Consider the following 24,826-nt stretch of genomic DNA (forward strand, 5'->3'; position numbering starts at 1 on the left):
ACGCGCAGGGATCTATTCTATAGAGTCCTTACAGAGGGATCTATTCTATAGAGTCCTTACAGAGGGATCTATTCTATAGAGTCCTTACACGCGGAGGGATCTATTCTATAGAGTCCTTACAGAGGGATCTATTCTATAGAGTCCTTACACGCGGAGGGATCTATTCTATAGAGTCCTTACAGAGGGATCTATTCTATAGAGTCCTTACAGAGGGATCTATTCTATAGAGTCCTTACAGAGGGATCTATTCTATAGAGTCCTTACAGAGGGATCTATTCTATAGAGTCCTTACAGAGGGATCTATTCTATAGAGTCCTTACACGCGGAGGGATCTATTCTATAGAGTCCTTACACGCGGAGGGATCTATGCTATAGAGTCCTTACACGCGGAGGGATCTATTCTATAGAGTCCTTACACGCGGAGGGATCTATTCTAGATTCCTTACACGCGGAGGGATCTATTCTATAGAGTCCTTACACGCGGAGGGATCTATTCTATAGAGTCCTTACACGCGGAGGGATCTATTCTATAGAGTCCTTACACGCGGAGGGATCTATTCTATAGAGTCCTTACACGCGGAGGGATCTATTCTATAGAGTCCTTACACGCGGAGGGATCTATTCTATAGAGTCCTTACAGAGGGATCTATTCTATAGAGTCCTTACACGCGGAGGGATCTATTCTATAGAGTCCTTACAGAGGGATCTATTCTATAGAGTCCTTACAGAGGGATCTATTCTATAGAGTCCTTACAGAGGGATCTATTCTATAGAGTCCTTACAGAGGGATCTATTCTATAGAGTCCTTACAGAGGGATCTATTCTATAGAGTCCTTACAGAGGGATCTATTCTATAGAGTCCTTACACGCGGAGGGATCTATTCTATAGAGTCCTTACAGAGGGATCTATTATATAGAGTCATTACACGCAGAGGGATCAATTATATAGAGTTCTTACACGCGGAGGGATATATTATATAGAGTCCTTACAGAGGAATCTATTATATAGAGTCCTTACACGCGGAGGGATCTATTATATAGAGTCCTTACACACAGAGGGATCTATTATAGACATTACACGCGGAGGGATCTATTATATAGAGTTCTTACACGCGGAGGGATCTATTATATAGAGTCCTTACAGAGGGATCTATTATATAGAGTCCTTACACGCGGAGGGATCTATTATATAGAGTCCTTACAGAGGGATCTATTATATAGAGTCCTTACACACGGAGGGATCTATTATATAGAGTCCTTACAGAGGGATCTATTATATAGAGTCCTTACACACGGAGGGATCTATTATATAGAGTCCTTACACACAGAGGGATCTATTATATAGAGTCATTACACACAGAGGGATCTATTATATATAGAGTCATTACACACAGAGGGATCTATTATATATAGACATTACACGCAGAGGGATCTATTATATAGAGTCATTACACGCAGAGCGATCTATTATATAGAGTCATTACACGCAGAGGGATCTATTATATAGAGTCATTACACGCAGAGGGATCTATTATATAGAGTCATTACACGCAGAGGGATCTATTATATAGAGTCATTACACGCAGAGGGATCTATTATATAGAGTCATTACACGCAGAGGGATCTATTATATAGAGTCATTACACGCAGAGTGATCTATTATATAGGGTCATTACACACAGAGGGATCTATTATATAGAGTCATTACACACAGAGGGATCTATTATATAGAGTCATTACACACAGAGGGATCTATTATATAGTCATTACACGCAGAGGGATTATATAGAGTCCTTACACGCAGAGGGATCTATTATATAGAGTCCTTACACACAGAGTGATCTATTATATAGAGTCATTACACGCAGAGTGATCTATTATATAGAGTCATTACACGCAGAGTGATCTATTATATAGTCATTACACGCAGAGGAATTTATTATATAGAGTCATTACACGCAGAGGGATCTATTATATAGAGTCATTACACACAGAGGGATCTATTATATAGAGTCATTACACACACAGGGATCTATTATATAGAGTCATTACACGCAGAGGGATCTATTATATATAGACATTACACGCAGAGGGATCTATTATATAGAGTCATTACACGCAGAGGGATCTATTATATAGAGTCATTACACGCAGAGGGATTATATAAAGTCATTACACACAGAGGGATCTATTATATAGTCATTACACAGAGGGATCTATTATATAGAGTCATTACATGCAGAGGGATTATATAAAGTCATTACACGCAGAGTGATCTATTATATAGTCATTACACGCAGAGTGATCTATTATATAGAGTCATTACACGCAGAGGAATCTATTATATAGAGTCATTACACGCAGATGGATCTATTATATAGAGTCATTACACACAGAGGGATCTATTATATAGAGTCATTACACACAGAGGGATCTATTATACAGAGTCATTACACACAGAGGGATCTATTCTATAGAGTCCTTACACGCAGAGGGATCTATTCTATAGAGTCCTTACACGCGGAGGGATCTATTCTATAGAGTCCTTACACGCGGAGGGATCTATTCTATAGAGTCCTTACACGCGGAGGGATCTATTCTATAGAGTCCTTACACGCGGAGGGATCTATTCTATAGAGTCCTTACACGCGGAGGGATCTATTCTATAGAGTCCTTACACGCGGAGGGATCTATGCTATAGAGTCCTTACTCGCGGAGGGATCTATGCTATAGAGTCCTTACACGCGGAGGGATCTATTCTAGATTCCTTACACGCGGAGGGATCTATTCTATAGAGTCCTTACACGCGGAGGGATCTATTCTATAGAGTCCTTACACGCGGAGGGATCTATTCTATAGAGTCCTTACACGCGGAGGGATCTATTCTATAGAGTCCTTACACGCGGAGGGATCTATTCTATAGAGTCCTTACACGCGGAGGGATCTATTCTATAGAGTCCTTACACGCGGAGGGATCTATTCTATAGAGTCCTTACAGAGGGATCTATTCTATAGAGTCCTTACACGCGGAGGGATCTATTCTATAGAGTCCTTACAGAGGGATCTATTCTATAGAGTTCTTACACGCGCAGGGATCTATTCTATAGAGTCCTTACAGAGGGATCTATTCTATAGAGTCCTTACAGAGGGATCTATTCTATAGAGTCCTTACACGCGGAGGGATCTATTCTATAGAGTCCTTACAGAGGGATCTATTCTATAGAGTCCTTACACGCGGAGGGATCTATTCTATAGAGTCCTTACAGAGGGATCTATTCTATAGAGTCCTTACAGAGGGATCTATTCTATAGAGTCCTTACAGAGGGATCTATTCTATAGAGTCCTTACACGCGGAGGGATCTATTCTATAGAGTCCTTACAGAGGGATCTATTATATAGAGTCATTACACGCAGAGGGATCAATTAGAGTTCTTACACGCGGAGGGATATATTATATAGAGTCCTTACAGAGGGATCTATTATATAGAGTCCTTACACGCGGAGGGATCTATTATATAGAGTCCTTACACACAGAGGGATCTATTATAGACATTACACGCGGAGGGATCTATTATATAGAGTTCTTACACGCGGAGGGATCTATTATATAGAGTCCTTACAGAGGGATCTATTATATAGAGTCCTTACACGCGGAGGGATCTATTATATAGAGTCCTTACAGAGGGATCTATTATATAGAGTCCTTACACACGGAGGGATCTATTATATAGAGTCCTTACACACAGAGGGATCTATTATATAGAGTCATTACACACAGAGGGATCTATTATATAGAGTCATTACACACAGAGGGATCTATTATATATAGACATTACACGCAGAGGGATCTATTATATAGAGTCATTACACGCAGAGCGATCTATTATATAGAGTCATTACACGCAGAGGGATCTATTATATAGAGTCATTACACGCAGAGGGATCTATTATATAGAGTCATTACACGCAGAGGGATCTATTATATAGAGTCATTACACGCAGAGGGATCTATTATATAGAGTCATTACACGCAGAGGGATCTATTATATAGAGTCATTACACGCAGAGGGATCTATTATATAGAGTCATTACACGCAGAGTGATCTATTATATAGGGTCATTACACACAGAGGGATCTATTATATAGAGTCATTACACACAGAGGGATCTATTATATAGAGTCATTACACACAGAGGGATCTATTATATAGTTATTACACGCAGAGGGATTATATAGAGTCCTTACACGCAGAGGGATCTATTATACAGAGTCCTTACACACAGAGTGATCTATTATATAGAGTCATTACACGCAGAGTGATCTATTATATAGAGTCATTACACGCAGAGTGATCTATTATATAGTCATTACACGCAGAGGAATTTATTATATAGAGTCATTACACGCAGAGGGATCTATTATATAGAGTCATTACACACAGAGGGATCTATTATATAGAGTCATTACACACACAGGGATCTATTATATAGAGTCATTACACGCAGAGGGATCTATTATATATAGACATTACACGCAGAGGGATCTATTATATAGAGTCATTACACGCAGAGGGATCTATTATATAGAGTCATTACACGCAGAGGGATTATATAAAGTCATTACACACAGAGGGATCTATTATAGTCATTACATGCAGAGGGATTATATAAAGTCATTACACGCAGAGTGATCTATTATATAGAGTCATTACACGCAGAGGAATCTATTATATAGAGTCATTACACGCAGAGGGATCTATTATATAGAGTCCTTACACGCAGAGCGATCTATTCTATAGAGTCCTTACACGCAGAGCGATCTATTCTATAGAGTCCTAACACGCAGAGCGATCTATTCTATAGAGTCATTATACACAGAGGGATCTATTCTATAGAGTCATTACACACAGAGGGATCTATTATATATAGACATTACACGCAGAGGGATCTATTATATAGAGTCATTACACGCAGAGGGATCTATTATATAGAGTCATTACACGCAGAGGGATCTATTATATAGAGTCATTACACGCAGAGGGATCTATTATATAGAGTCATTACACGCAGAGTGATCTATTATATAGAGTCATTAAACGCAGAGTGATCTATTATATAGTCATTACACGCAGAATGATCTATTATATAGAGTCATTACACGCAGAGGAATCTATTATATAGAGTCATTACACGCAGAGTGATCTATTATATAGAGTCATTACACACAGAGTGATCTATTATATAGAGTCATTACACGCAGAGGGATCTATTATATAGAGTCATTACACGCAGAGGGATCTATTATATAGAGTCATTACACGCAGAGGGATCTATTATATAGTCATTACACGCAGAGGGATCTATTATATAGAGTCATTACACGCAGAGGGATCTATTATATAGAGTCATTACACTCAGAGGGATCTATTATATAGAGTCATTACACGCAGAGGGATCTATTATAGACATTACACGCAGAGGGATCTATTATATATAGACATTACACGCAGAGGGATCTATTATATAGAGTCTTTACACGCAGAGGGATCTATTATATAGAGTCATTACACGCAGAGGGATTATATAAAGTCATTACACACAGAGGGATCTATTATATAGTCATTACACAGAGGGATTATATAAAGTCATTACACAGAGGGATTATATAAAGTCATTACACGCAGAGTGATCTATTATATAGAGTCATTACACGCAGAGGAATCTATTATATAGAGTCATTACACGCAGAGGGATCTATTATATAGAGTCATTACACGCAGAGGGATCTATTATATAGAGTCATTACACACAGAGTGATCTATTCTATAGAGTCATTACACGCAGAGGGATTATATAGAGTCATTACACACAGAGGGATCTATTCTATAGAGTCCTTACAGAGGGATCTATTCTATAGAGTCCTTACACGCAGAGCGATCTATTCTATAGAGTCCTTACACGCAGAGCGATCTATTCTATAGAGTCCTTACACGCAGAGCGATCTATTCTATAGAGTCCTTACACGCAGAGCGATCTATTCTATAGAGTCCTTACACGCAGAGCGATCTATTCTATAGAGTCCTTACACGCAGAGCGATCTATTCTATAGAGTCCTTACACGCAGAGCGATCTATTCTATAGAGTCCTTACACGCAGAGCGATCTATTCTATAGAGTCCTTACACGCAGAGCGATCTATTCTATAGAGTCCTTACACGCAGAGCGATCTATTCTATAGAGTCCTTACACGCAGAGGGATCTATTCTATAGAGTCCTTACACACAGAGGGATCTATTCTATAGAGTCCTTACACACAGAGGGATCTATTCTATAGAGTCCTTACACACAGAGGGATCTATTCTATAGAGTCCTTACACACAGAGGGATCTATTCTATAGAGTCCTTACACACAGAGGGATCTATTCTATAGAGTCCTTACACACAGAGGGATCTATTCTATAGAGTCCTTACACACAGAGGGATCTATTATATAGAGTCATTACACACAGAGGGATCTATTCTATAGAGTCATTACACACAGAGGGATCTATTATATAGAGTCATTACACACAGAGCGATCTATTATATAGAGTCATTACACACAGAGCGATCTATTATATAGTCATTACACACAGAGTGATCTATTATATAGAGTCATTACAGACAGAGGGATCTATTTCAAGTGTTTATTTCTGTTAATGTTGATGATTATGGATTACAGCCAATGAGAACACAAAAGTCATTATCTCAGTAAATTAGAATACTTTATAACAACAGCTTGAAAAATGTTTTTAAAATCCGGCATGGAGGGATCGGCCTGTGGAATGGAGGGGATCAGCCTGTGGCATGGAGGGGATCAGCCTGTGGCATGGAGGGGATCAGCCTGTGGCATGGAGGCGATCAGCCTGTGGCATGGAGGCGATCAGCCTGTGGCATGGAGGCGATCAGCCTGTGGCATGGAGGTGATCAGCCTGTGGCATGGAGGTGATCAGCCTGTGGCATGGAGGCGATCAGCCTGTGGCATGGAGGCGATCAGCCTGTGGCATGGAGGCGATCAGCCTGTGGCATGGAGGTGATCAGCCTGTGGCATGGAGGCGATCAGCCTGTGTCATGGAGGGATCAGCCTGTGGCATGGAGGGATCAGCCTGTGGCATGGAGGGATCAGCCTGCTGAGGTGTTATGGAAGCCCAGGTGGCTTTGATAGCCCCCTTCAGCTTGTCTGCATTGTTGGGTCTGGGGTCTCAACTTCCTCTTGACAATACCCCATAGATTCCCTATAATAGATCCTCTATGGGGTTAATGTCGGGCGAGTTTGCGGCCAATCTAGCACAGTGATACTGTTGTGTGTAAACCAGGTATTGTAACTTTTGGCAGTGTGGACAGGGGCCAAGTCCTGCTGGAAAAGGACATTTCCATCTCCATAAAGCTTGTCGGCAGCGGGAAGCATGAAGAGCTGTAAAATGTCCTGGTAGACGGCTGCGCTGACTTTGGCCTGATAAATCACAGTGGACCTCCACCAGCAGAGGACATGGCCCCCAAACCATCACTGATTGTGGAGACTTCACACTAGACCTCCAGCAGCTTGGATTGTGGCCTTTCCACTCTTCCTCCAGACTCTGAGACCTTGTGGAGTGTGTCAGTGACTGCCTTCTGGACATCTGTCAAGTCAGCAGTCTTCCCCATAATTGTGGAGCCTACTGAAACAGACTAAGGGGACTTTTTAAACGCTTAGGAAACCTTTGCAGGTGTTTTTTGTTAATTATTGTAATTTACTGAGATAATGACTTCTGTGTTTTCATTGACTGTAAGCCATAATCATCAACATTAACAGAAATAAACACGTGAAATAGATCCCTCTGTGTGTAATGACTCTATATAATAGATCCCTCTGTGTGTAATGACTCTATATAATAGATCCCTCTGTGTGTAATGACTCTATATAATAGATCCCTCTGTGTGTAATGACTCTATATAATATAGGAGCTTCACTTTTTGTATTGAAGAACTGAAATAAATTAATTTTTGATGATATTCTAATTTTGTGAGAAGCCCCTGTATTATGATATATGGCGTTAGTTACCGGTTTCCTACTTATTTGAAGAGTTCTAATGACTATCTGAAAGAGCTCTTGAGAGTGTATTAGCCAGGCAGCCAGGTGTAGCCTCTCAGGGTCTGGATGAGGAATTAACCCTGGTGAAGGTGGTCTCTGAAAGGAGGAAGGATTAGGGGACAATCTCTGCTCAGGCTGGTTAAAGTGCCAGCATCTTTTCGGTCAGAACAATGCTAATAGGACCACCCTGGCGCTTTCGGATCTTATTTATTTTCAGGGTTCTTGGAAGGATTAGAACCAGAGAGAAGGCGTACGCCAGCTTGAATTTCCATCGGTGGTCAAATGCGTCCACACCTAGGCAGGCATCGTCTGTATTTAGGGAAAAGAACAGAGCTACTTTCGCCTTCTGGTATCCTGCGAAAAGATCAACCTCTGGGTGACCCCATCTTTTGGTTAGTACTTGGAAGACTTCGGGATTTAGACTCCATTCTCCTGGGTGAATCTCTGTCCTACTGAGGATATCAGCCTGGACGTTGACCGAATCTTTTATGTGGAGGGCTGATAAGAAGAGAAGGTGGTCTTCGGGCCAGGAGAATATTCTTGTCATGATTTTAGGTCCTGGTGTCTTGTGCTTCCTTGGTGATGGAGGTGGGCTACCGTAGTCATGCAGGATGTCACGGAGCCGAGGACTGACATGGGACACCTTACTGACACCAATTTTCTGCTTCGCAGTAGGTTTATCCTTGATCTTAACAGGATCTGGTTTGGTTTGGATAAGAAAGATGTCTGGTTGTGGAAATCCAACAGAACCCCCAGGAACGTCTTTGTTGTGGAGGGAAACATACAATTTTTTTTGTGGTTCACTAACCAACCCTGGGATGTCAGGATCTGAGTTGTTGCCTGCAGATGTTCTTGGAGTAACGGCATTGAGGGGGCCACCAGCAGGAAGTCGTTGACCTCTGATGTACGCCACGACCTCTGTTATAATTTTCGTGAAGATCCGTGGTGCACGTGATATTCCAAACGGGAGAACAGTGAATTGGTAGTGCAATGTTTCTTCTCCCTGGACCTTCCCATAGATCGGGTGAATAGGGTCATGATAGTATGCGTCCTGTAGATAGATCACAGCCATGACGAAGTGGTGGCCTATCAGGGGAACTGCTGATCTGACCGTTTCCATCTTGAACCTCCTGTATACTATGTACTGGTTGAAGGGTATCAAGTTGATTATGATCCGATGAGATATGCTTGGTTTTCTTATCAGAAAGAGCCTGGAGTAGTGTCCCCTGTTTCTTTCCCTTTCTGGAACTCAGGAGATTACCCCTGAGCATAGCAGGGTTTTTAGACCGGCTATTAGAGTGGATAGCAGCTCTGGAGAGGAGAGTCGCGTTGTCCTTACTCTGTGGGGGATAGGAAGAAAATTCTATTTTTACTCCCTCTTCGGCCGATCTTTGAGTCCACGGGTCTGTGGACATCTCTTGCCATTGGAGAAGGAACCTTGGGATGCGACCCCCCTACTGTCTTGGCGTCGTTGTTTGTTCTGATGCTGGCCTTGGGAGAGAAAAAGATTTCTGCCCCACACACCTATCGGATCAATCCACCAGCCCGACTTGCCTTTCCCTCTGTACTGGGGAGTTTGCTCCTGGGAAGGCCAAAAGGATCTTTTCTTAGAACTTCTAGGTTGAGGTAGGGCTTTCTTTTTATCCAAGGCCTTCTCTAGTAAGTCGTCAAAAGGCTGGCCCGAACATGTGTTTCCCTTTAAAGGGAACAGAGCACAACTTCATTTTTGAAGTCACGTCCCCACTTCAAGATTTAAACCTGAGTGCACGTCTCACAATAGGCCGGGTGACATTGCTGCCACTCTTAAGGAGTCTGTCTGCTAGAAATCCTGTGTGCTTTCTGGAGGAGAAGTAAAGATGGCAGAATGTCTTCTCGGGGAGTATCTGTAGACAGATGTTCTTCCAGCTGACAAAGCCAATGGGACACAGATCGTGCAAAGCACATAGTAACGGAGGTGGAATAAAGACCTCGGTCCATCCAGTTCAACTTTCCCTCCCCAAATTGTCCTCCCTCCACTAACACTACAATAACTTACTGGGACTCTGCCTCACAAATGTATTATTACTATTGTTATTATTACTGCACTATTACAGTCTGACTGCTCTGACTATAGAGAATCCTTTCCTGTTTAGCTGCCAGAATCCCTTTTCTTCCCCTGTAATGAGCCCCCTGGTCCTTAGTGTGGTCTATGGGAGGAATAAGTCCTGTGCCGTCCTCTGTACGGACCCCACATATATTATACATGTAATGAGATCTCCTCTGAGGCGTCATTTCTCTAAGCTAAACAAGCTCAACTTTTTCAACCTCCCATCATATGAGAGGCCGCCGCCCCGATGTAATGCGGCAGAGGCCGCCGCCCCGGTGTAATGCGGCAGAGGCCGCCGCCCCGGTGTAATGCGGCAGAGGCCGCCGCCCCGGTGTAATGCGGCAGAGGCCGCCGCCCCGGTGTAATGCGACAGAGGCCGCCGCCCCGGTGTAATGCGACAGAGGCCGCCGTCCCTGTGTTGCCACCTTTGAACTGACTAACTTCTGAATATCCTTTTTCCCATATTCCAGATGTGGCCTCACCAGTGATTTATAAAGGGGTAACAATAGTTGGGATCGCAAGATTTTGCCTCTCTTTTTATACATCCTAAAATCTTGTTTGCTTTTGCGGCTGCTGCCTGACATTGAGCTGCTCCTCAGTTACTTGTAACCAGAATCCCCCGTCCTTCTCCTGCTCTGTAGTCCCGAGTATACTCCTGTCTAATGTATATGCAGCAATAGGATGAATAAGTCCTCGGTGCATTACTCTACATTTATCTAACTTAACGCACAGGTCCTACCTTAAGGGGTCTTCTTATCCGAGGCTCTTACGTGGGCGACAAGATCCAGAGCCCTCCTCTCAATGGTGGTCATTGCTGCCATTATCCAGCATTTTCAGTGATGCGACCAGCGGTGACGCGCTAGTTCTAGTGCGAAGCGTGGGAAGACCCAAGGAGACTAGTGCTTCTCTCCTCGAGAAGAGGAGAAGATGGGCTGGAGAGCTCAGAGAGGCCTCCAGCCCGAAAAGCCCCTCAGACCTTGCCCGAAGGTGCGGACTGGAGGGGAGTCCTCTATGGAGACGGGAGCAGTGTGCGGGGAGCAGAGGTAAGTCCACTCGGTCCCATGCTGCCCGGATATCTGATTTTCCCCAGGTGCCTGCCGATGGCTCAGCACACCATCCGATGACCTCTTCAGCCCTGATAGGGACAGGAGGATCTGTTTGACCTCTGTTACTTGTCCTTATTAGGGTGGGGTTACATCCTCTGATGTGCTGTGGTGGGGGGTTATTAGAGAAACACCTGTCATATGGGTTATTAGAGAAACACCTGTCATATGAAATTAGTGTCCTCTGCACCCCCCTCCCGTATACACTGCAGGCGGGCCGTGGTGACTGGCAGCCCTCGAGCCCCAGTTTCCATCTCTCTGTAGTTGCACAGCCAGGAAGCGAAACACCCCCCCGCCCGACACACACACACACACACACACACACACACACACACACACACACACACACACACACACACACGCACACGGTGAAGTCTGTTTCTTATTCGGCAGTTTTTTTCTGCTTTTTCCAGGTTTAAACGACAAAAATCCCAATAATAAAATCCATAGCGAGGAGGAGGCCGGGAGCGAGCGCGGCGAAGAGGAGGCAGGGAGCGAGCGCGGCGAAGAGGAGGCAGGGAGCGAGCGCGGCGAATAGGAGGCCGGGAGCGAGTGCAGCAGAAAGTATAACAAGCACAAATACTGGGTATCAGGGAAAGCACTGAAGGGTGTTAGTGAAAGTTAATGAGTGCGGCCGCTGACCTCACCCTGCACACACAGTGATGCCTCACGTCAGATGCAGGTGACTGCAGCCGACAGGAAGGCTCTGGGCAACACAGCTGACTATTCCCCACTGTCTGCAAGCTCTACTTCCCATCACGCTCACTCCGGCCTCCTCCTCCTCTCTCACTCACTCCGACCTCCTCCTCCTCTCTCACTCCGGCCTCTTCCTCCTCCTCTCTCACTCACTCCAGCCTCCTCCTCCCCCACTCTCACTCCGGCCTCCTCCTCCTCCTCCTCTTATCTCACTCCGGCCTCCTCCTCCTCCTCTTATCTCACTCCGGCCTCCTCCTCCTCCTCTTATCTCCCTCCGGCCTCCTCCTCCTCTTATCTCCCTCCGGCCTCCTCCTCCTCTTATCTCCCTCCGGCCTCCTCCTCCTCTTATCTCCCTCCGGCCTCCTCCTCCTCTTATCTCCCTCCGGCCTCCTCCTCCTCTTATCTCCCTCCGGCCTCCTCCTCCTCCTCCTCTTATCTCCCTCCGGCCTCCTCCTCCTCCTCCTCTTATCTCCCTCCGGCCTCCTCCTCCTCCTCCTCTTATCTCCCTCCGGCCTCCTCCTCCTCCTCCTCTTATCTCCCTCCGGCCTCCTCCTCCTCCTCCTCTTATCTCCCTCCGGCCTCCTCCTCCTCCTCCTCTTATCTCCCTCCGGCCTCCTCCTCCTCCTCCTCTTATCTCCCTCCGGCCTCCTCCTCCTCCTCCTCTTATCTCCCTCCGGCCTCCTCCTCCTCCTCCTCTTATCTCCCTCCGGCCTCCTCCTCCTCCTCCTCTTATCTCCCTCCGGCCTCCTCCTCCTCCTCCTCTTATCTCCCTCCGGCCTCCTCCTCCTCCTCCTCTTATCTCCCTCCGGCCTCCTCCTCCTCCTCCTCTTATCTCCCTCCGGCCTCCTCCTCCTCCTCCTCTTATCTCCCTCCGGCCTCCTCCTCCTCCTCCTCTTATCTCCCTCCGGCCTCCTCCTCCTCCTCCTCTTATCTCCCTCCGGCCTCCTCCTCCTCCTCCTCTTATCTCCCTCCGGCCTCCTCCTCCTCCTCCTCTTATCTCCCTCCGGCCTCCTCCTCCTCCTCCTCTTATCTCCCTCCGGCCTCCTCCTCCTCCTCCTCTTATCTCCCTCCGGCCTCCTCCTCCTCCTCCTCTTATCTCCCTCCGGCCTCCTCCTCCTCCTCCTCTTATCTCCCTCCGGCCTCCTCCTCCTCCTCCTCTTATCTCCCTCCGGCCTCCTCCTCCTCTTCCTCTTATCTCCCTCCGGCCTCCTCCTCCTCTTCCTCTTATCTCCCTCCGGCCTCCTCCTCCTCTTATCTCCCTCCGGCCTCCTCCTCCTCTTATCTCCCTCCGGCCTCCTCCTCCTCCTCCTCTTATCTCCCTCCGGCCTCCTCCTCCTCCTCCTCTTATCTCCCTCCGGCCTCCTCCTCCTCCTCCTCTTATCTCCCTCCGGCCTCCTCCTCCTCCTCCTCTTATCTCCCTCCGGCCTCCTCCTCCTCTTATCTCACTCCAGCCTCCTCCTCCTCCTATCTCACTCCAGCCTCCTCCTCCTCCTATCTCACTCCAGCCTCCTCCTCCTCCTCTTATCTCACTCCAGCCTCCTCCTCCTCCTCTTATCTCACTCCAGCCTCCTCCTCCTCCTCTTATCTCACTCCAGCCTCCTCCTCCTCCTCTTATCTCACTCCAGCCTCCTCCTCCTCCTCTTATCTCACTCCAGCCTCCTCCTCCTCCTCTTATCTCCCTCCGGCCTCCTCCTCCTCTTATCTCACTCCAGCCTCCTCCTCCTCCTCTTATCTCACTCCGGCCTCCTCCTCCTCTTATCTCACTCCGGCCTCCTCCTCCTCTTATCTCACTCCGGCCTCCTCCTCCTCTTATCTCCCTCCGGCCTCCTCCTCCTCCTCCTCTTATCTCACTCCGGCCTACTCCTCCTCTTATCTCACTCCAGCCTCCTCCTCCTCTTATCTCCCTCCGGCCTCCTCCTCCTCTTATCTCACTCCAGCCTCCTCCTCCTCCTCTTATCTCACTCCAGCCTCCTCCTCCTCTTATCTCACTCCAGCCTCCTCCTCCTCTTATCTCACTCCAGCCTCCTCCTCTTATCTCACTCCAGCCTCCTCCTCCTCCTCCTCTTATCTCACTCCAGCCTCCTCCTCCTCTTATCTCACTCCAGCCTCCTCCTCTTATCTCACTCCAGCCTCCTCCTCTTATCTCACTCCAGCCTCCTCCTCCTCCTCTTATCTCACTCCAGCCTCCTCCTCCTCCTCTTATCTCACTCCAGCCTCCTCCTCCTCCTCTTATCTCACTCCAGCCTCCTCCTCCTCCTCCTCTTATCTCACTCCGGCCTCCTCCTCCTCTTATCTCACTCCAGCCTCCTCCTCCTCCTCTTATCTCACTCCAGCCTCCTCCTCCTCCTCTTATCTCACTCCAGCCTCCTCCTCCTCCTCTTATCTCACTCCAGCCTCCTCCTCTTATCTCACTCCAGCCTCCTCCTCCTCTTATCTCACTCCGGCCTCCTCCTCCTCTTATCTCACTCCAGCCTCCTCCTCCTCCTCTTATCTCACTCCAGCCTCCTCCTCCTCCTCTTATCTCACTCCAGCCTCCTCCTCCTCCTCTTATCTCCCTCCGGCCTCCTCCTCCTCTTATCTCACTCCAGCCTCCTCCTCCTCCTCCTCCTCTTATCTCACTCCGGCCTCCTCCTCCTCTTATCTCACTCCGGCCTCCTCCTCCTCTTATCTCACTCCGGCCTCCTCCTCCTCTTATCTCACTCCGGCCTCCTCCTCCTCTTATCTCCCTCCGGCCTCCTCCTCCTCCTCCTCTTATCTCACTCCGGCCTACTCCTCCTCTTATCTCACTCCAGCCTCCTCCTCCTCTTATCTCCCTCCGGCCTCCTCCTCCTCTTATCTCACTCCAGCCTCCTCCTCCTCCTCTTATCTCACTCCAGCCTCCTCCTCCTCTTATCTCACTCCAGCCTCCTCCTCCTCTTATCTCACTCCAGCCTCCTCCTCTTATCTCACTCCAGCCTCCTCCTCCTCCTCTTATCTCACTCCAGCCTCCTCCTCCTCTTATCTCACTCCAGCCTCCTCCTCTTATCTCACTCCAGCCTCCTCCTCTTATCTCACTCCAGCCTCCTCCTCCTCCTCTTATCTCACTCCAGCCTCCTCCTCCTCCTCTTATCTCACTCCAGCCTCCTCCTCCTCCTCTTATCTCACTCCAGCCTCCTCCTCCTCCTCCTCTTATCTCACTCCGGCCTCCTTCTCCTCTTATCTCACTCCAGCCTCCTCCTCCTCCTCTTATCTCACTCCAGCCTCCTCCTCCTCCTCCTCTTATCTCACTCCAGCCTCCTCCTCTTATCTCACTCCAGCCTCCTCCTCCTCCTCCTCTTATCTCACTCCGGCCTCCTCCTCCTCTTATCTCACTCCAGCCTCCTCCTCTTATCTCACTCCGGCCTCCTCCTCCTCTTATCTCACTCCAGCCTCCTCCTCTTATCTCACTCCAGCCTCCTCCTCTTATCTCACTCCAGCCTCCTCCTCTTATCTCCCTCCGGCCTCCTTTTCCGGCCTCCTCCAGCCTCCTTTTCCAGCCTCTTTGCAGCTTTTTCTATTATTGAGGTTTATGTTATTAAATTTACCAAAAACAAAAGAAAAAAACACAGCTGGGAATAAGAAAGCGACTTCAGCCCGGACACCCGGAGCCGCACACCCGCCGCCCTCACCGGTATATCAGATGCCGCCTTCTCCGGTAACGACTCGGACTCTGGTCTCGTGACGTCATGGCAAAACCCGGGGGGTCGGTGCCGCGGCTGCGGAGGTCTCAGCATCCCAGTCAGGCACTTCCGGTGCTAACTCCGCCCCATCCGGCTGACACCGCGTGACACAACGCAGTTTTCCGCCGGTTACACCCACGTGACTAGGACAACAAATCAGGCGCGAGGAGCAGAACGTCACATCCGGGCATCCAGCACAAACAACACCAATAGCCGCTCTCCGCCTGGTCACGTGACGACAGGAGCAAATCACCACGTGATAGACACGTAGAGCGAGCGGCGAAGAAGAGGTGAGTGAGAGAGCACAGCGTCACATGACCTGGACCCCCCGAGCACCACGTGACCGGAACCTCCCCACGGATACCACAGGAGGGCTGCGTCTAGATCGGAGGTGAAATATAGTGCTCCTCACTACAACCTCCAGTCTAATCCGGTCAGGACAGAGCTGAGGAGAAATCCTCTCCTGTAGACAGTTCAGCACTGACACCACTAGATGGAGCTGCTAGAGCGCGGCCTCAGAAATCCCCTCCTGTAGACAGTTCATCCCTGACACCACTAGATGGAGCTGCTGGAGCGCGGCCTCAGAAATCCCCTCCTGTAGACAGTTCATCCCTGACACCACTAGATGGAGCTGCTGGAGCAGCCTCAGAAATCCCCTCCTGTAGACAGTTCAGCCCTGACACCACTAGATGGAGCTGCTGGAGCAGCCTCAGAAATCCCCTCCTGTAGACAGTTCAGCCCTGACACCACTAGATGGAGCTGCTGGAGCGCGGCCTCAGAAATCTCCTCCTGTAGACAGTTCAGCACTGACACCACTAGATGGAGCTGCTGGAGCGCGGCCTCAGAAATCCCCTCCTGTAGACAGTTCAGCACTGACACCACTAGATGGAGCTGCTGGAGCGTGGCCTCAGAAATCCCCTCCTGTAGAGTTCAGCCCTGACACCACTAGATGGAGCTGCTGGAGCAGCCTCAGAAATCCCCTCCTGTAGACAGTTCAGCCCTGACACCACTAGATGGAGCTGCTGGAGCCGCCTCAGAAATCCCCTCCTGTAGACAGTTCAGCACTGACACCACTAGATGGAGCTGCTGGAGCCTGGCCTCAGAAATCCCCTCCTGTAGACAGTTCAGCCCTGACACCACTAGATGGAGCTGCTGGAGCAGCCTCAGAAATCCCCTCCTGTAGACAGCTCAGCACTGACACCACTAGATGGAGCTGCTGGAGCGCGGCCTCAGAAATCTCCTCCTGTAGACAGTTCAGCACTGACACCACTAGATGGAGCTGCTGGAGCGCAGCCTCAGAAATCCCCTCCTGTAGAGTTCAGCCCTGACACCACTAGACGGAGCTGCTGGAGCGCGGCCTCAGAAATCCCCTCCTGTAGACAGTTCAGCACTGACACCACTAGATGGAGCTGCTGGAGCGTGGCCTCAGAAATCCCCTCCTGTAGAGTTCAGCCCTGACACCACTAGATGGAGCTGCTGGAGCAGCCTCAGAAATCCCCTCCTGTAGACAGTTCAGCCCTGACACCACTAGATGGAGCTGCTGGAGCCGCCTCAGAAATCCCCTCCTGTAGACAGTTCAGCCCTGACACCACTAGATGGAGCTGCTGGAGCCGCCTCAGAAATCCCCTCCTGTAGACAGTTCAGCACTGACACCACTAGATGGAGCTGCTGGAGCGTGGCCTCAGAAATCCCCTCCTGTAGAGTTCAGCCCTGACACCACTAGATGGAGCTGCTGGAGCAGCCTCAGAAATCCCCTCCTGTAGACAGTTCAGCCCTGACACCACTAGATGGAGCTGCTGGAGCCGCCTCAGAAATCCCCTCCTGTAGACAGTTCAGCACTGACACCACTAGATGGAGCTGCTGGAGCCTGGCCTCAGAAATCCCCTCCTGTAGACAGTTCAGCCCTGACACCACTAGATGGAGCTGCTGGAGCAGCCTCAGAAATCCCCTCCTGTAGACAGTTCAGCCCTGACACCACTAGATGGAGCTGCTGGAGCGCGGCCTCAGAAATCCCCTCCTGTAGACAGTACAGCACTGACACCACTAGATGGAGCTGCTGGAGCGCGGCCTCAGAAATCCTCTCCTGTAGACAGTTCAGCACTGACACCACTAGATGGAGCTGTTGGAGCGCGGCCTCAGAAATCCCCTCCTGTAGACAGTTCAGCCCTGACACCACTAGATGGAGCTGCTGGAGCGGCCTCAGAAATCCCCTCCTGTAGACAGTTCAGCCCTGACACCACTAGATGGAGCTGCTGGAGCGCGGCCTCAGAAATCCCCTCCTGTAGACAGTTCAGCACTGACACCACTAGATGGAGCTGCTGGAGCGCGGCCTCAGAAATCCCCTCCTGTAGACAGTTCAGCCCTGACACCACTAGATGGAGCTGCTGGAGCGTGGCCTCAGAAATCCCCTCCTGTAGACAGTTCAGCCCTGACACCACTAGATGGAGCTGCTGGAGCGCGGCCTCAGAAATCCCCTCCTGTAGACAGTTCAGCACTGACACCACTAGATGGAGCTGCTGGAGCCGCCTCAGAAATCCCCTCCTGTAGACAGTTCAGCCCTGACACCACTAAATGGAGCTGCTGGAGCGCAGCCTCAGAAATCCCCTCCTGTAGACAGTTCAGCACTGACACCACTAGATGGAGCTGCTGGAGCGTGGCCTCAGAAATCTCCTCCTGTAGACAGTTCAGCCCTGACACCACTAGACGGAGCTGCTGGAGCGTGGCCTCAGAAATCCCCTCCTGTAGACAGTTCAGCCCTGACACCACTAGATGGAGCTGCTGGAGCAGCCTCAGAAATCCCCTCCTGTAGACAGTTCAGCCCTGACACCACTAGATGGAGCTGCTGGAGCGCGGCCTCAGAAATCTCCTCCTGTAGACAGTTCAGCACTGACACCACTAGATGGAGCTGCTGGAGCGTGGCCTCAGAAATCCCCTCCTGTAGAGTTCAGCCCTGACACCACTAGACGGAGCTGCTGGAGCGCGGCCTCAGAAATCCCCTCCTGTAGACAGTTCAGCACTGACACCACTAGATGGAGCTGCTGGAGCGTGGCCTCAGAAATCCCCTCCTGTAGAGTTCAGCCCTGACACCACTAGATGGAGCTGCTGGAGCAGCCTCAGAAATCCCCTCCTGTAGACAGTTCAGCACTGACACCACTAGATGGAGCTGCTGGAGCCTGGCCTCAGAAATCCCCTCCTGTAGACAGTTCAGCCCTGACACCACTAGATGGAGCTGCTGGAGCAGCCTCAGAAATCCCCTCCTGTAGACAGTTCAGCCCTGACACCACTAGATGGAGCTGCTGGAGCGCGGCCTCAGAAATCCCCTCCTGTAGACAGTACAGCACTGACACCACTAGATGGAGCTGCTGGAGCGCGGCCTCAGAAATCCTCTCCTGTAGACAGTTCAGCACTGACACCACTAGATGGAGCTGTTGGAGCGCGGCCTCAGAAATCCCCTCCTGTAGACAGTTCAGCCCTGACACCACTAGATGGAGCTGCTGGAGCGGCCTCAGAAATCCCCTCCTGTAGACAGTTCAGCCCTGACACCACTAGATGGAGCTGCTGGAGCGCGGCCTCAGAAATCCCCTCCTGTAGACAGTTCAGCACTGACACCACTAGATGGAGCTGCTGGAGCGCGGCCTCAGAAATCCCCTCCTGTAGACAGTTCAGCCCTGACACCACTAGATGGAGCTGCTGGAGCGTGGCCTCAGAAATCCCCTCCTGTAGACAGTTCAGCCCTGACACCACTAGATGGAGCTGCTGGAGAGCGGCCTCAGAAATCCCCTCCTGTAGACAGTTCAGCACTGACACCACTAGATGGAACTGCTGGAGCGCGGCCTCAGAAATCCCCTCCTGTAGACAGTTCAGCACTGACACCACTAGATGGAGCTGCTGGAGCCGCCTCAGAAATCCCCTCCTGTAGACAGTTCAGCCCTGACACCACTAAATGGAGCTGCTGGAGCGCAGCCTCAGAAATCCCCTCCTGTAGACAGTTCAGCACTGACACCACTAGATGGAGCTGCTGGAGCGTGGCCTCAGAAATCTCCTCCTGTAGACAGTTCAGCACTGACACCACTAGACGGAGCTGCTGGAGCGCAGCCTCAGAAATCCCCTCCTGTAGACAGTTCAGCACTGACACCACTAGACGGAGCTGCTGGAGCGCGGCCTCAGAAATCCCCTCCTGTAGACAGTTCAGCCCTGACACCACTAGATGGAGCTGCTGGAGCGTGGCCTCAGAAATCCCCTCCTGTAGACAGTACAGCACTGACACCACTAGATGGAGCTGCTGGAGCACTGGCCTCAGAAATCCCCTCCTGTAGACAGTTCAGCCCTGACACCACTAGATGGAGCTGCTGTAGAGCGGCCTCAGAAATCCCCTCCTGTAGACAGTTCAGCCCTGACACCACTAGATGGAACTGCTGGAGCGCGGCCTCAGAAATCCCCTCCTGTAGACAGTTCAGCACTGACACCACTAGATGGAGCTGCTGGAGAGCTGCCTCAGAAATCCCCTCCTGTAGACAGTTCAGCCCTGACACCACTAGATGGAGCTGCTGGAGCGCGGCCTCAGAAATCCCCTCCTGTAGACAGTTCATCACTGACACCACTAGATGGAGCTGCTGGAGCGTGGCCTCAGAAATCCCCTCCTGTAGACAGTTCAGCACTGACACCACTAGATGGAGCTGCTGGAGAGCGGCCTCAGAAATCCCCCTCCTGTAGACAGTTCAGCACTGACACCACTAGATGGAGCTGCTGGAGCGTGGCCTCAGAAATCCCCTCCTGTAGACAGTTCAGCACTGACACCACTAGATGGAGCTGCTGGAGCACTGGCCTCAGAAATCCCCTCCTGTAGACAGTTCAGCCCTGACACCACTAGATGGAGCTGCTGGAGCTCAGCCTCAGAAATCCCCTCCTGTAGACAGTTCAGCACTGACACCACTAGATGGAGCTGCTGGAGCGCGGCCTCAGAAATCCCCTCCTGTAGACAGTTCAGCACTGACACCACTAGATGGAGCTGCTGGAGCGTGGCCTCAGAAATCCCCTCCTGTAGACAGTTCAGAACTGACACCACTAGATGGAGCTGCTGGAGCGCGGCCTCAGAAATCCCCTTCTGTAGACAGTTCAGCCCTGACACCACTAGATGGAGCTGCTGGAGCGCGGCCTCAGAAATCCCCTTCTGTAGACAGTTCAGCCCTGACACCACTAGATGGAGCTGCTGGAGCGCGGCCTCAGAAATCCCCTCCTGTAGACAGTTCAGCCCTGACACCACTAGATGGAGCTGCTGGGGCGGCCTCAGAAATCCCCTCCTGTAGACAGTTCAGCACTGACGCCACTAGATGGAGCTGCTGGAGCGCGGCCTCAGAAATCCCCTCCTGTAGACAGTTCAGCACTGACACCACTAGATGGAGCTGCTGGAGCACAGCCTCAGAAATCCCCTCCTGTAGACAGTACAGCACTGACACCACTAGATGGAGCTGCTGGAGCACAGCCTCAGAAATCCCCTCCTGTAGACAGTTCAGCACTGACACCACTAGATGGAGCTGCTGGAGCACTGGCCTCAGAAATCCCCTCCTGTAGACAGTTCAGCTCTGACATCACTAGATGGAGCTGCTGGAGCACTGGCCTCAGAAATCCCCTCCTGTAGACAGTTCAGCACTGCCACCACTAGATGGAGCTGCTGGAGCGCAGCCTCAGAAATCCCCTCCTGTAGACAGTTCAGCCCTGACACCACTAGATGGAGCTGCCGGAGCACTGGCCTCAGAAATCCCCTCCTGTAGACAGTTCAGCCCTGACACCACTAGATGGAGCTGCTGGAGCGGCCTCAGAAATCCCCTCCTGTAGACAGTACAGCACTGACACCACTAGATGGAGCTGCTGGAGCGTGGCCTCAGAAATCCCCTCCTGTAGACAGTTCAGCTCTGACACCACTAGATGGAGCTGCTGGAGCGCAGCCTCAGAAATCCCCTCCTGTAGACAGTTCAGCACTGACACCACTAGATGGAGCTGCTGGAGCGCAGCCTCAGAAATCCCCTCCTGTAGACAGTTCAGCCCTGACACCACTAGATGGAGCTGCTGGAGCGCGGCCTCAGAAATCCCCTCCTGTAGACAGTTCAGCCCTGACACCACTAGATGGAGCTGCTGGAGCGCGGCCTCAGAAATCCCCTCCTGTAGACAGTTCAGTGCTGACACCACTAGATGGAGCTGCTGGAGCGCGACCTCAGAAATCCCCTCCTGTAGACAGTACAGCCCTGACACCACTAGATGGAGCTGCTGGAGCGCAGCCTCAGAAATCCCCTCCTGTAGACAGTTCAGCACTGATACCACTAGATGGAGCTGCTGGTGCGCGGCCTCAGAAATCCCCTCCTGTAGACAGTTCAGCACTGACACCACTAGATGGAGCTGCTGGAGCGCGGCCTCAGAAATCCCCTCCTGTAGACAGTTCAGCACTGACACCACTAGATGGAGCTGCTGGAGCGCGGCCTCAGAAATCCCCTCCTGTAGACAGTTCAGCCCTGATACCACTAGATGGAGCTGCTGGTGCGCGGCCTCAGAAATCCCCTCCTGTAGACAGTTCAGCCCTGATACCACTAGATGGAGCTGCTGGAGCGCGGCCTCAGAAATCCCCTCCTGTAGACAGTTCAGCTCTGACATCACTAGATGGAGCTGCTGGAGCACTGGCCTCAGAAATCCCCTCCTGTAGACAGTTCAGCACTGACACCACTAGATGGAGCTGCTGGAGCGCGGCCTCAGAAATCCCCTCCTGTAGACAGTTCAGCCCTGACACCACTAGATGGAGCTGCTGGACCGCGGCCTCAGAAATCCCCTCCTGTAGACAGCTCAGCACTGACACCACTAGATGGAGCTGCCGGAGAGCGGCCTCAGAAATCCCCTCCTGTAGACAGTTCAGCACTGATACCACTAGATGGAGCTGCTGGTGCGCGGCCTCAGAAATCCCCTCCTGTAGACAGTTCAGCACTGACACCACTAGATGGAGCTGCTGGAGCGCGGCCTCAGAAATCCCCTCCTGTAGACAGTTCAGCACTGACACCACTAGATGGAGCTGCTGGAGCGCGGCCTCAGAAATCCCCTCCTGTAGACAGTTCAGCCCTGATACCACTAGATGGAGCTGCTGGTGCGCGGCCTCAGAAATCCCCTCCTGTAGACAGTTCAGCCCTGATACCACTAGATGGAGCTGCTGGAGCGCGGCCTCAGAAATCCCCTCCTGTAGACAGTTCAGCTCTGACATCACTAGATGGAGCTGCTGGAGCACTGGCCTCAGAAATCCCCTCCTGTAGACAGTTCAGCACTGACACCACTAGATGGAGCTGCTGGAGCGCGGCCTCAGAAATCCCCTCCTGTAGACAGTTCAGCCCTGACACCACTAGATGGAGCTGCTGGACCGCGGCCTCAGAAATCCCCTCCTGTAGACAGCTCAGCACTGACACCACTAGATGGAGCTGCCGGAGAGCGGCCTCAGAAATCCCCTCCTGTAGACAGTTCAGCACTGACACCACTAGATGGAGCTGCTGGAGCGCAGCCTCAGAAATCCCCTCCTGTAGACAGTTCAGCACTGACACCACTAGATGGAGCTGCTGGAGCGTGGCCTCAGAAATCCCCTCCTGTAGAGTTCAGCCCTGACACCACTAGATGGAGCTGCTGGAGCGCGGCCTCAGAAATCCCCTCCTGTAGACAGTTCAGCACTGACACCACTAGATGGAGCTGCTGGAGCGTGGCCTCAGAAATCCCCTCCTGTAGAGTTCAGCCCTGACACCACTAGATGGAGCTGCTGGAGCAGCCTCAGAAATCCCCTCCTGTAGACAGTTCAGCACTGACACCACTAGATGGAGCTGCTGGAGCCTGGCCTCAGAAATCCCCTCCTGTAGACAGTTCAGCCCTGACACCACTAGATGGAGCTGCTGGAGCAGCCTCAGAAATCCCCTCCTGTAGACAGTTCAGCCCTGACACCACTAGATGAAGCTGCTGGAGCGCGGCCTCAGAAATCCCCTCCTGTAGACAGTACAGCACTGACACCACTAGATGGAGCTGCTGGAGCGCGGCCTCAGAAATCCTCTCCTGTAGACAGTTCAGCACTGACACCACTAGATGGAGCTGTTGGAGCGCGGCCTCAGAAATCCCCTCCTGTAGACAGTTCAGCCCTGACACCACTAGATGGAGCTGCTGGAGCGCGGCCTCAGAAATCCCCTCCTGTAGACAGTTCAGCACTGACACCACTAGATGGAGCTGCTGGAGCGCGGCCTCAGAAATCCCCTCCTGTAGACAGTTCAGCCCTGACACCACTAGATGGAGCTGCTGGAGCGTGGCCTCAGAAATCCCCTCCTGTAGACAGTTCAGCCCTGACACCACTAGATGGAGCTGCTGGAGCACAGCCTCAGAAATCCCCTCCTGTAGACAGTTCAGCACTGACACCACTAGATGGAGCTGCTGGAGCCGCCTCAGAAATCCCCTCCTGTAGACAGTTCAGCCCTGACACCACTAAATGGAGCTGCTGGAGCGCAGCCTCAGAAATCCCCTCCTGTAGACAGTTCAGCACTGACACCACTAGATGGAGCTGCTGGAGCGTGGCCTCAGAAATCTCCTCCTGTAGACAGTTCAGCCCTCACACCACTAGACGGAGCTGCTGGAGCGTGGCCTCAGAAATCCCCTCCTGTAGACAGTTCAGCACTGACACCACTAGATGGAGCTGCTGGAGCGCAGCCTCAGAAATCCCCTCCTGTAGACAGTTCAGCACTGACACCACTAGACGGAGCTGCTGGAGCGCGGCCTCAGAAATCCCCTCCTGTAGACAGTTCAGCCCTGACACCACTAGATGGAGCTGCTGGAGCGTGGCCTCAGAAATCCCCTCCTGTGGACAGTACAGCACTGACACCACTAGATGGAGCTGCTGGAGCACTGGCCTCAGAAATCCCCTCCTGTAGACAGTTCAGCCCTGACACCACTAGATGGAGCTGCTGTAGAGCGGCCTCAGAAATCCCCTCCTGTAGACAGTTCAGCCCTGACACCACTAGATGGAACTGCTGGAGCGCGGCCTCAGAAATCCCCTCCTGTAGACAGTTCAGCACTGACACCACTAGATGGAGCTGCTGGAGAGCTGCCTCAGAAATCCCCTCCTGTAGACAGTT

At 50.8% G+C, this 24,826-nt stretch overlaps 2 protein-coding genes across 4 annotated transcripts in view; one reads left to right on the forward strand and one right to left on the reverse strand.

Annotated features, from left to right (window-relative positions):
• The window catches only part of PRR14 (proline rich 14), a 110,238-nt gene extending 94,426 nt beyond the window's left edge, over positions 1-15,812 (reverse strand). Inside the window, exon 1 of the mRNA XM_073649058.1 lies at positions 15,642-15,812. Coding sequence (XP_073505159.1) covers positions 15,642-15,700 — 59 coding nt within the window. The 5' untranslated portion in view covers positions 15,701-15,812. The remainder of the gene's footprint in view (positions 1-15,641) is intronic.
• RUSF1 (RUS family member 1) overlaps positions 15,758-24,826 on the forward strand; it is a 161,256-nt gene continuing 152,187 nt past the window's right edge. The window contains exon 1 of one of the 3 annotated variants that reach the window (XM_073649061.1): positions 15,758-15,982. The gene's annotated coding sequence lies outside the window, so the exon portion shown is untranslated. Of the gene's footprint in view, positions 15,983-16,059; positions 16,084-24,826 lie in introns of those variants that run through there. The other 2 variants (XM_073649060.1, XM_073649062.1) reach the window with 2 other exon arrangements.

This window comes from Phyllobates terribilis, unplaced genomic scaffold (genome assembly GCF_046119375.1).
Source record: "Phyllobates terribilis strain yellow unplaced genomic scaffold, ASM4611937v1 Scaffold_9__5_contigs__length_417890890, whole genome shotgun sequence".
In the NCBI taxonomy this organism is placed as follows: domain Eukaryota; kingdom Metazoa; phylum Chordata; class Amphibia; order Anura; family Dendrobatidae; genus Phyllobates; species Phyllobates terribilis.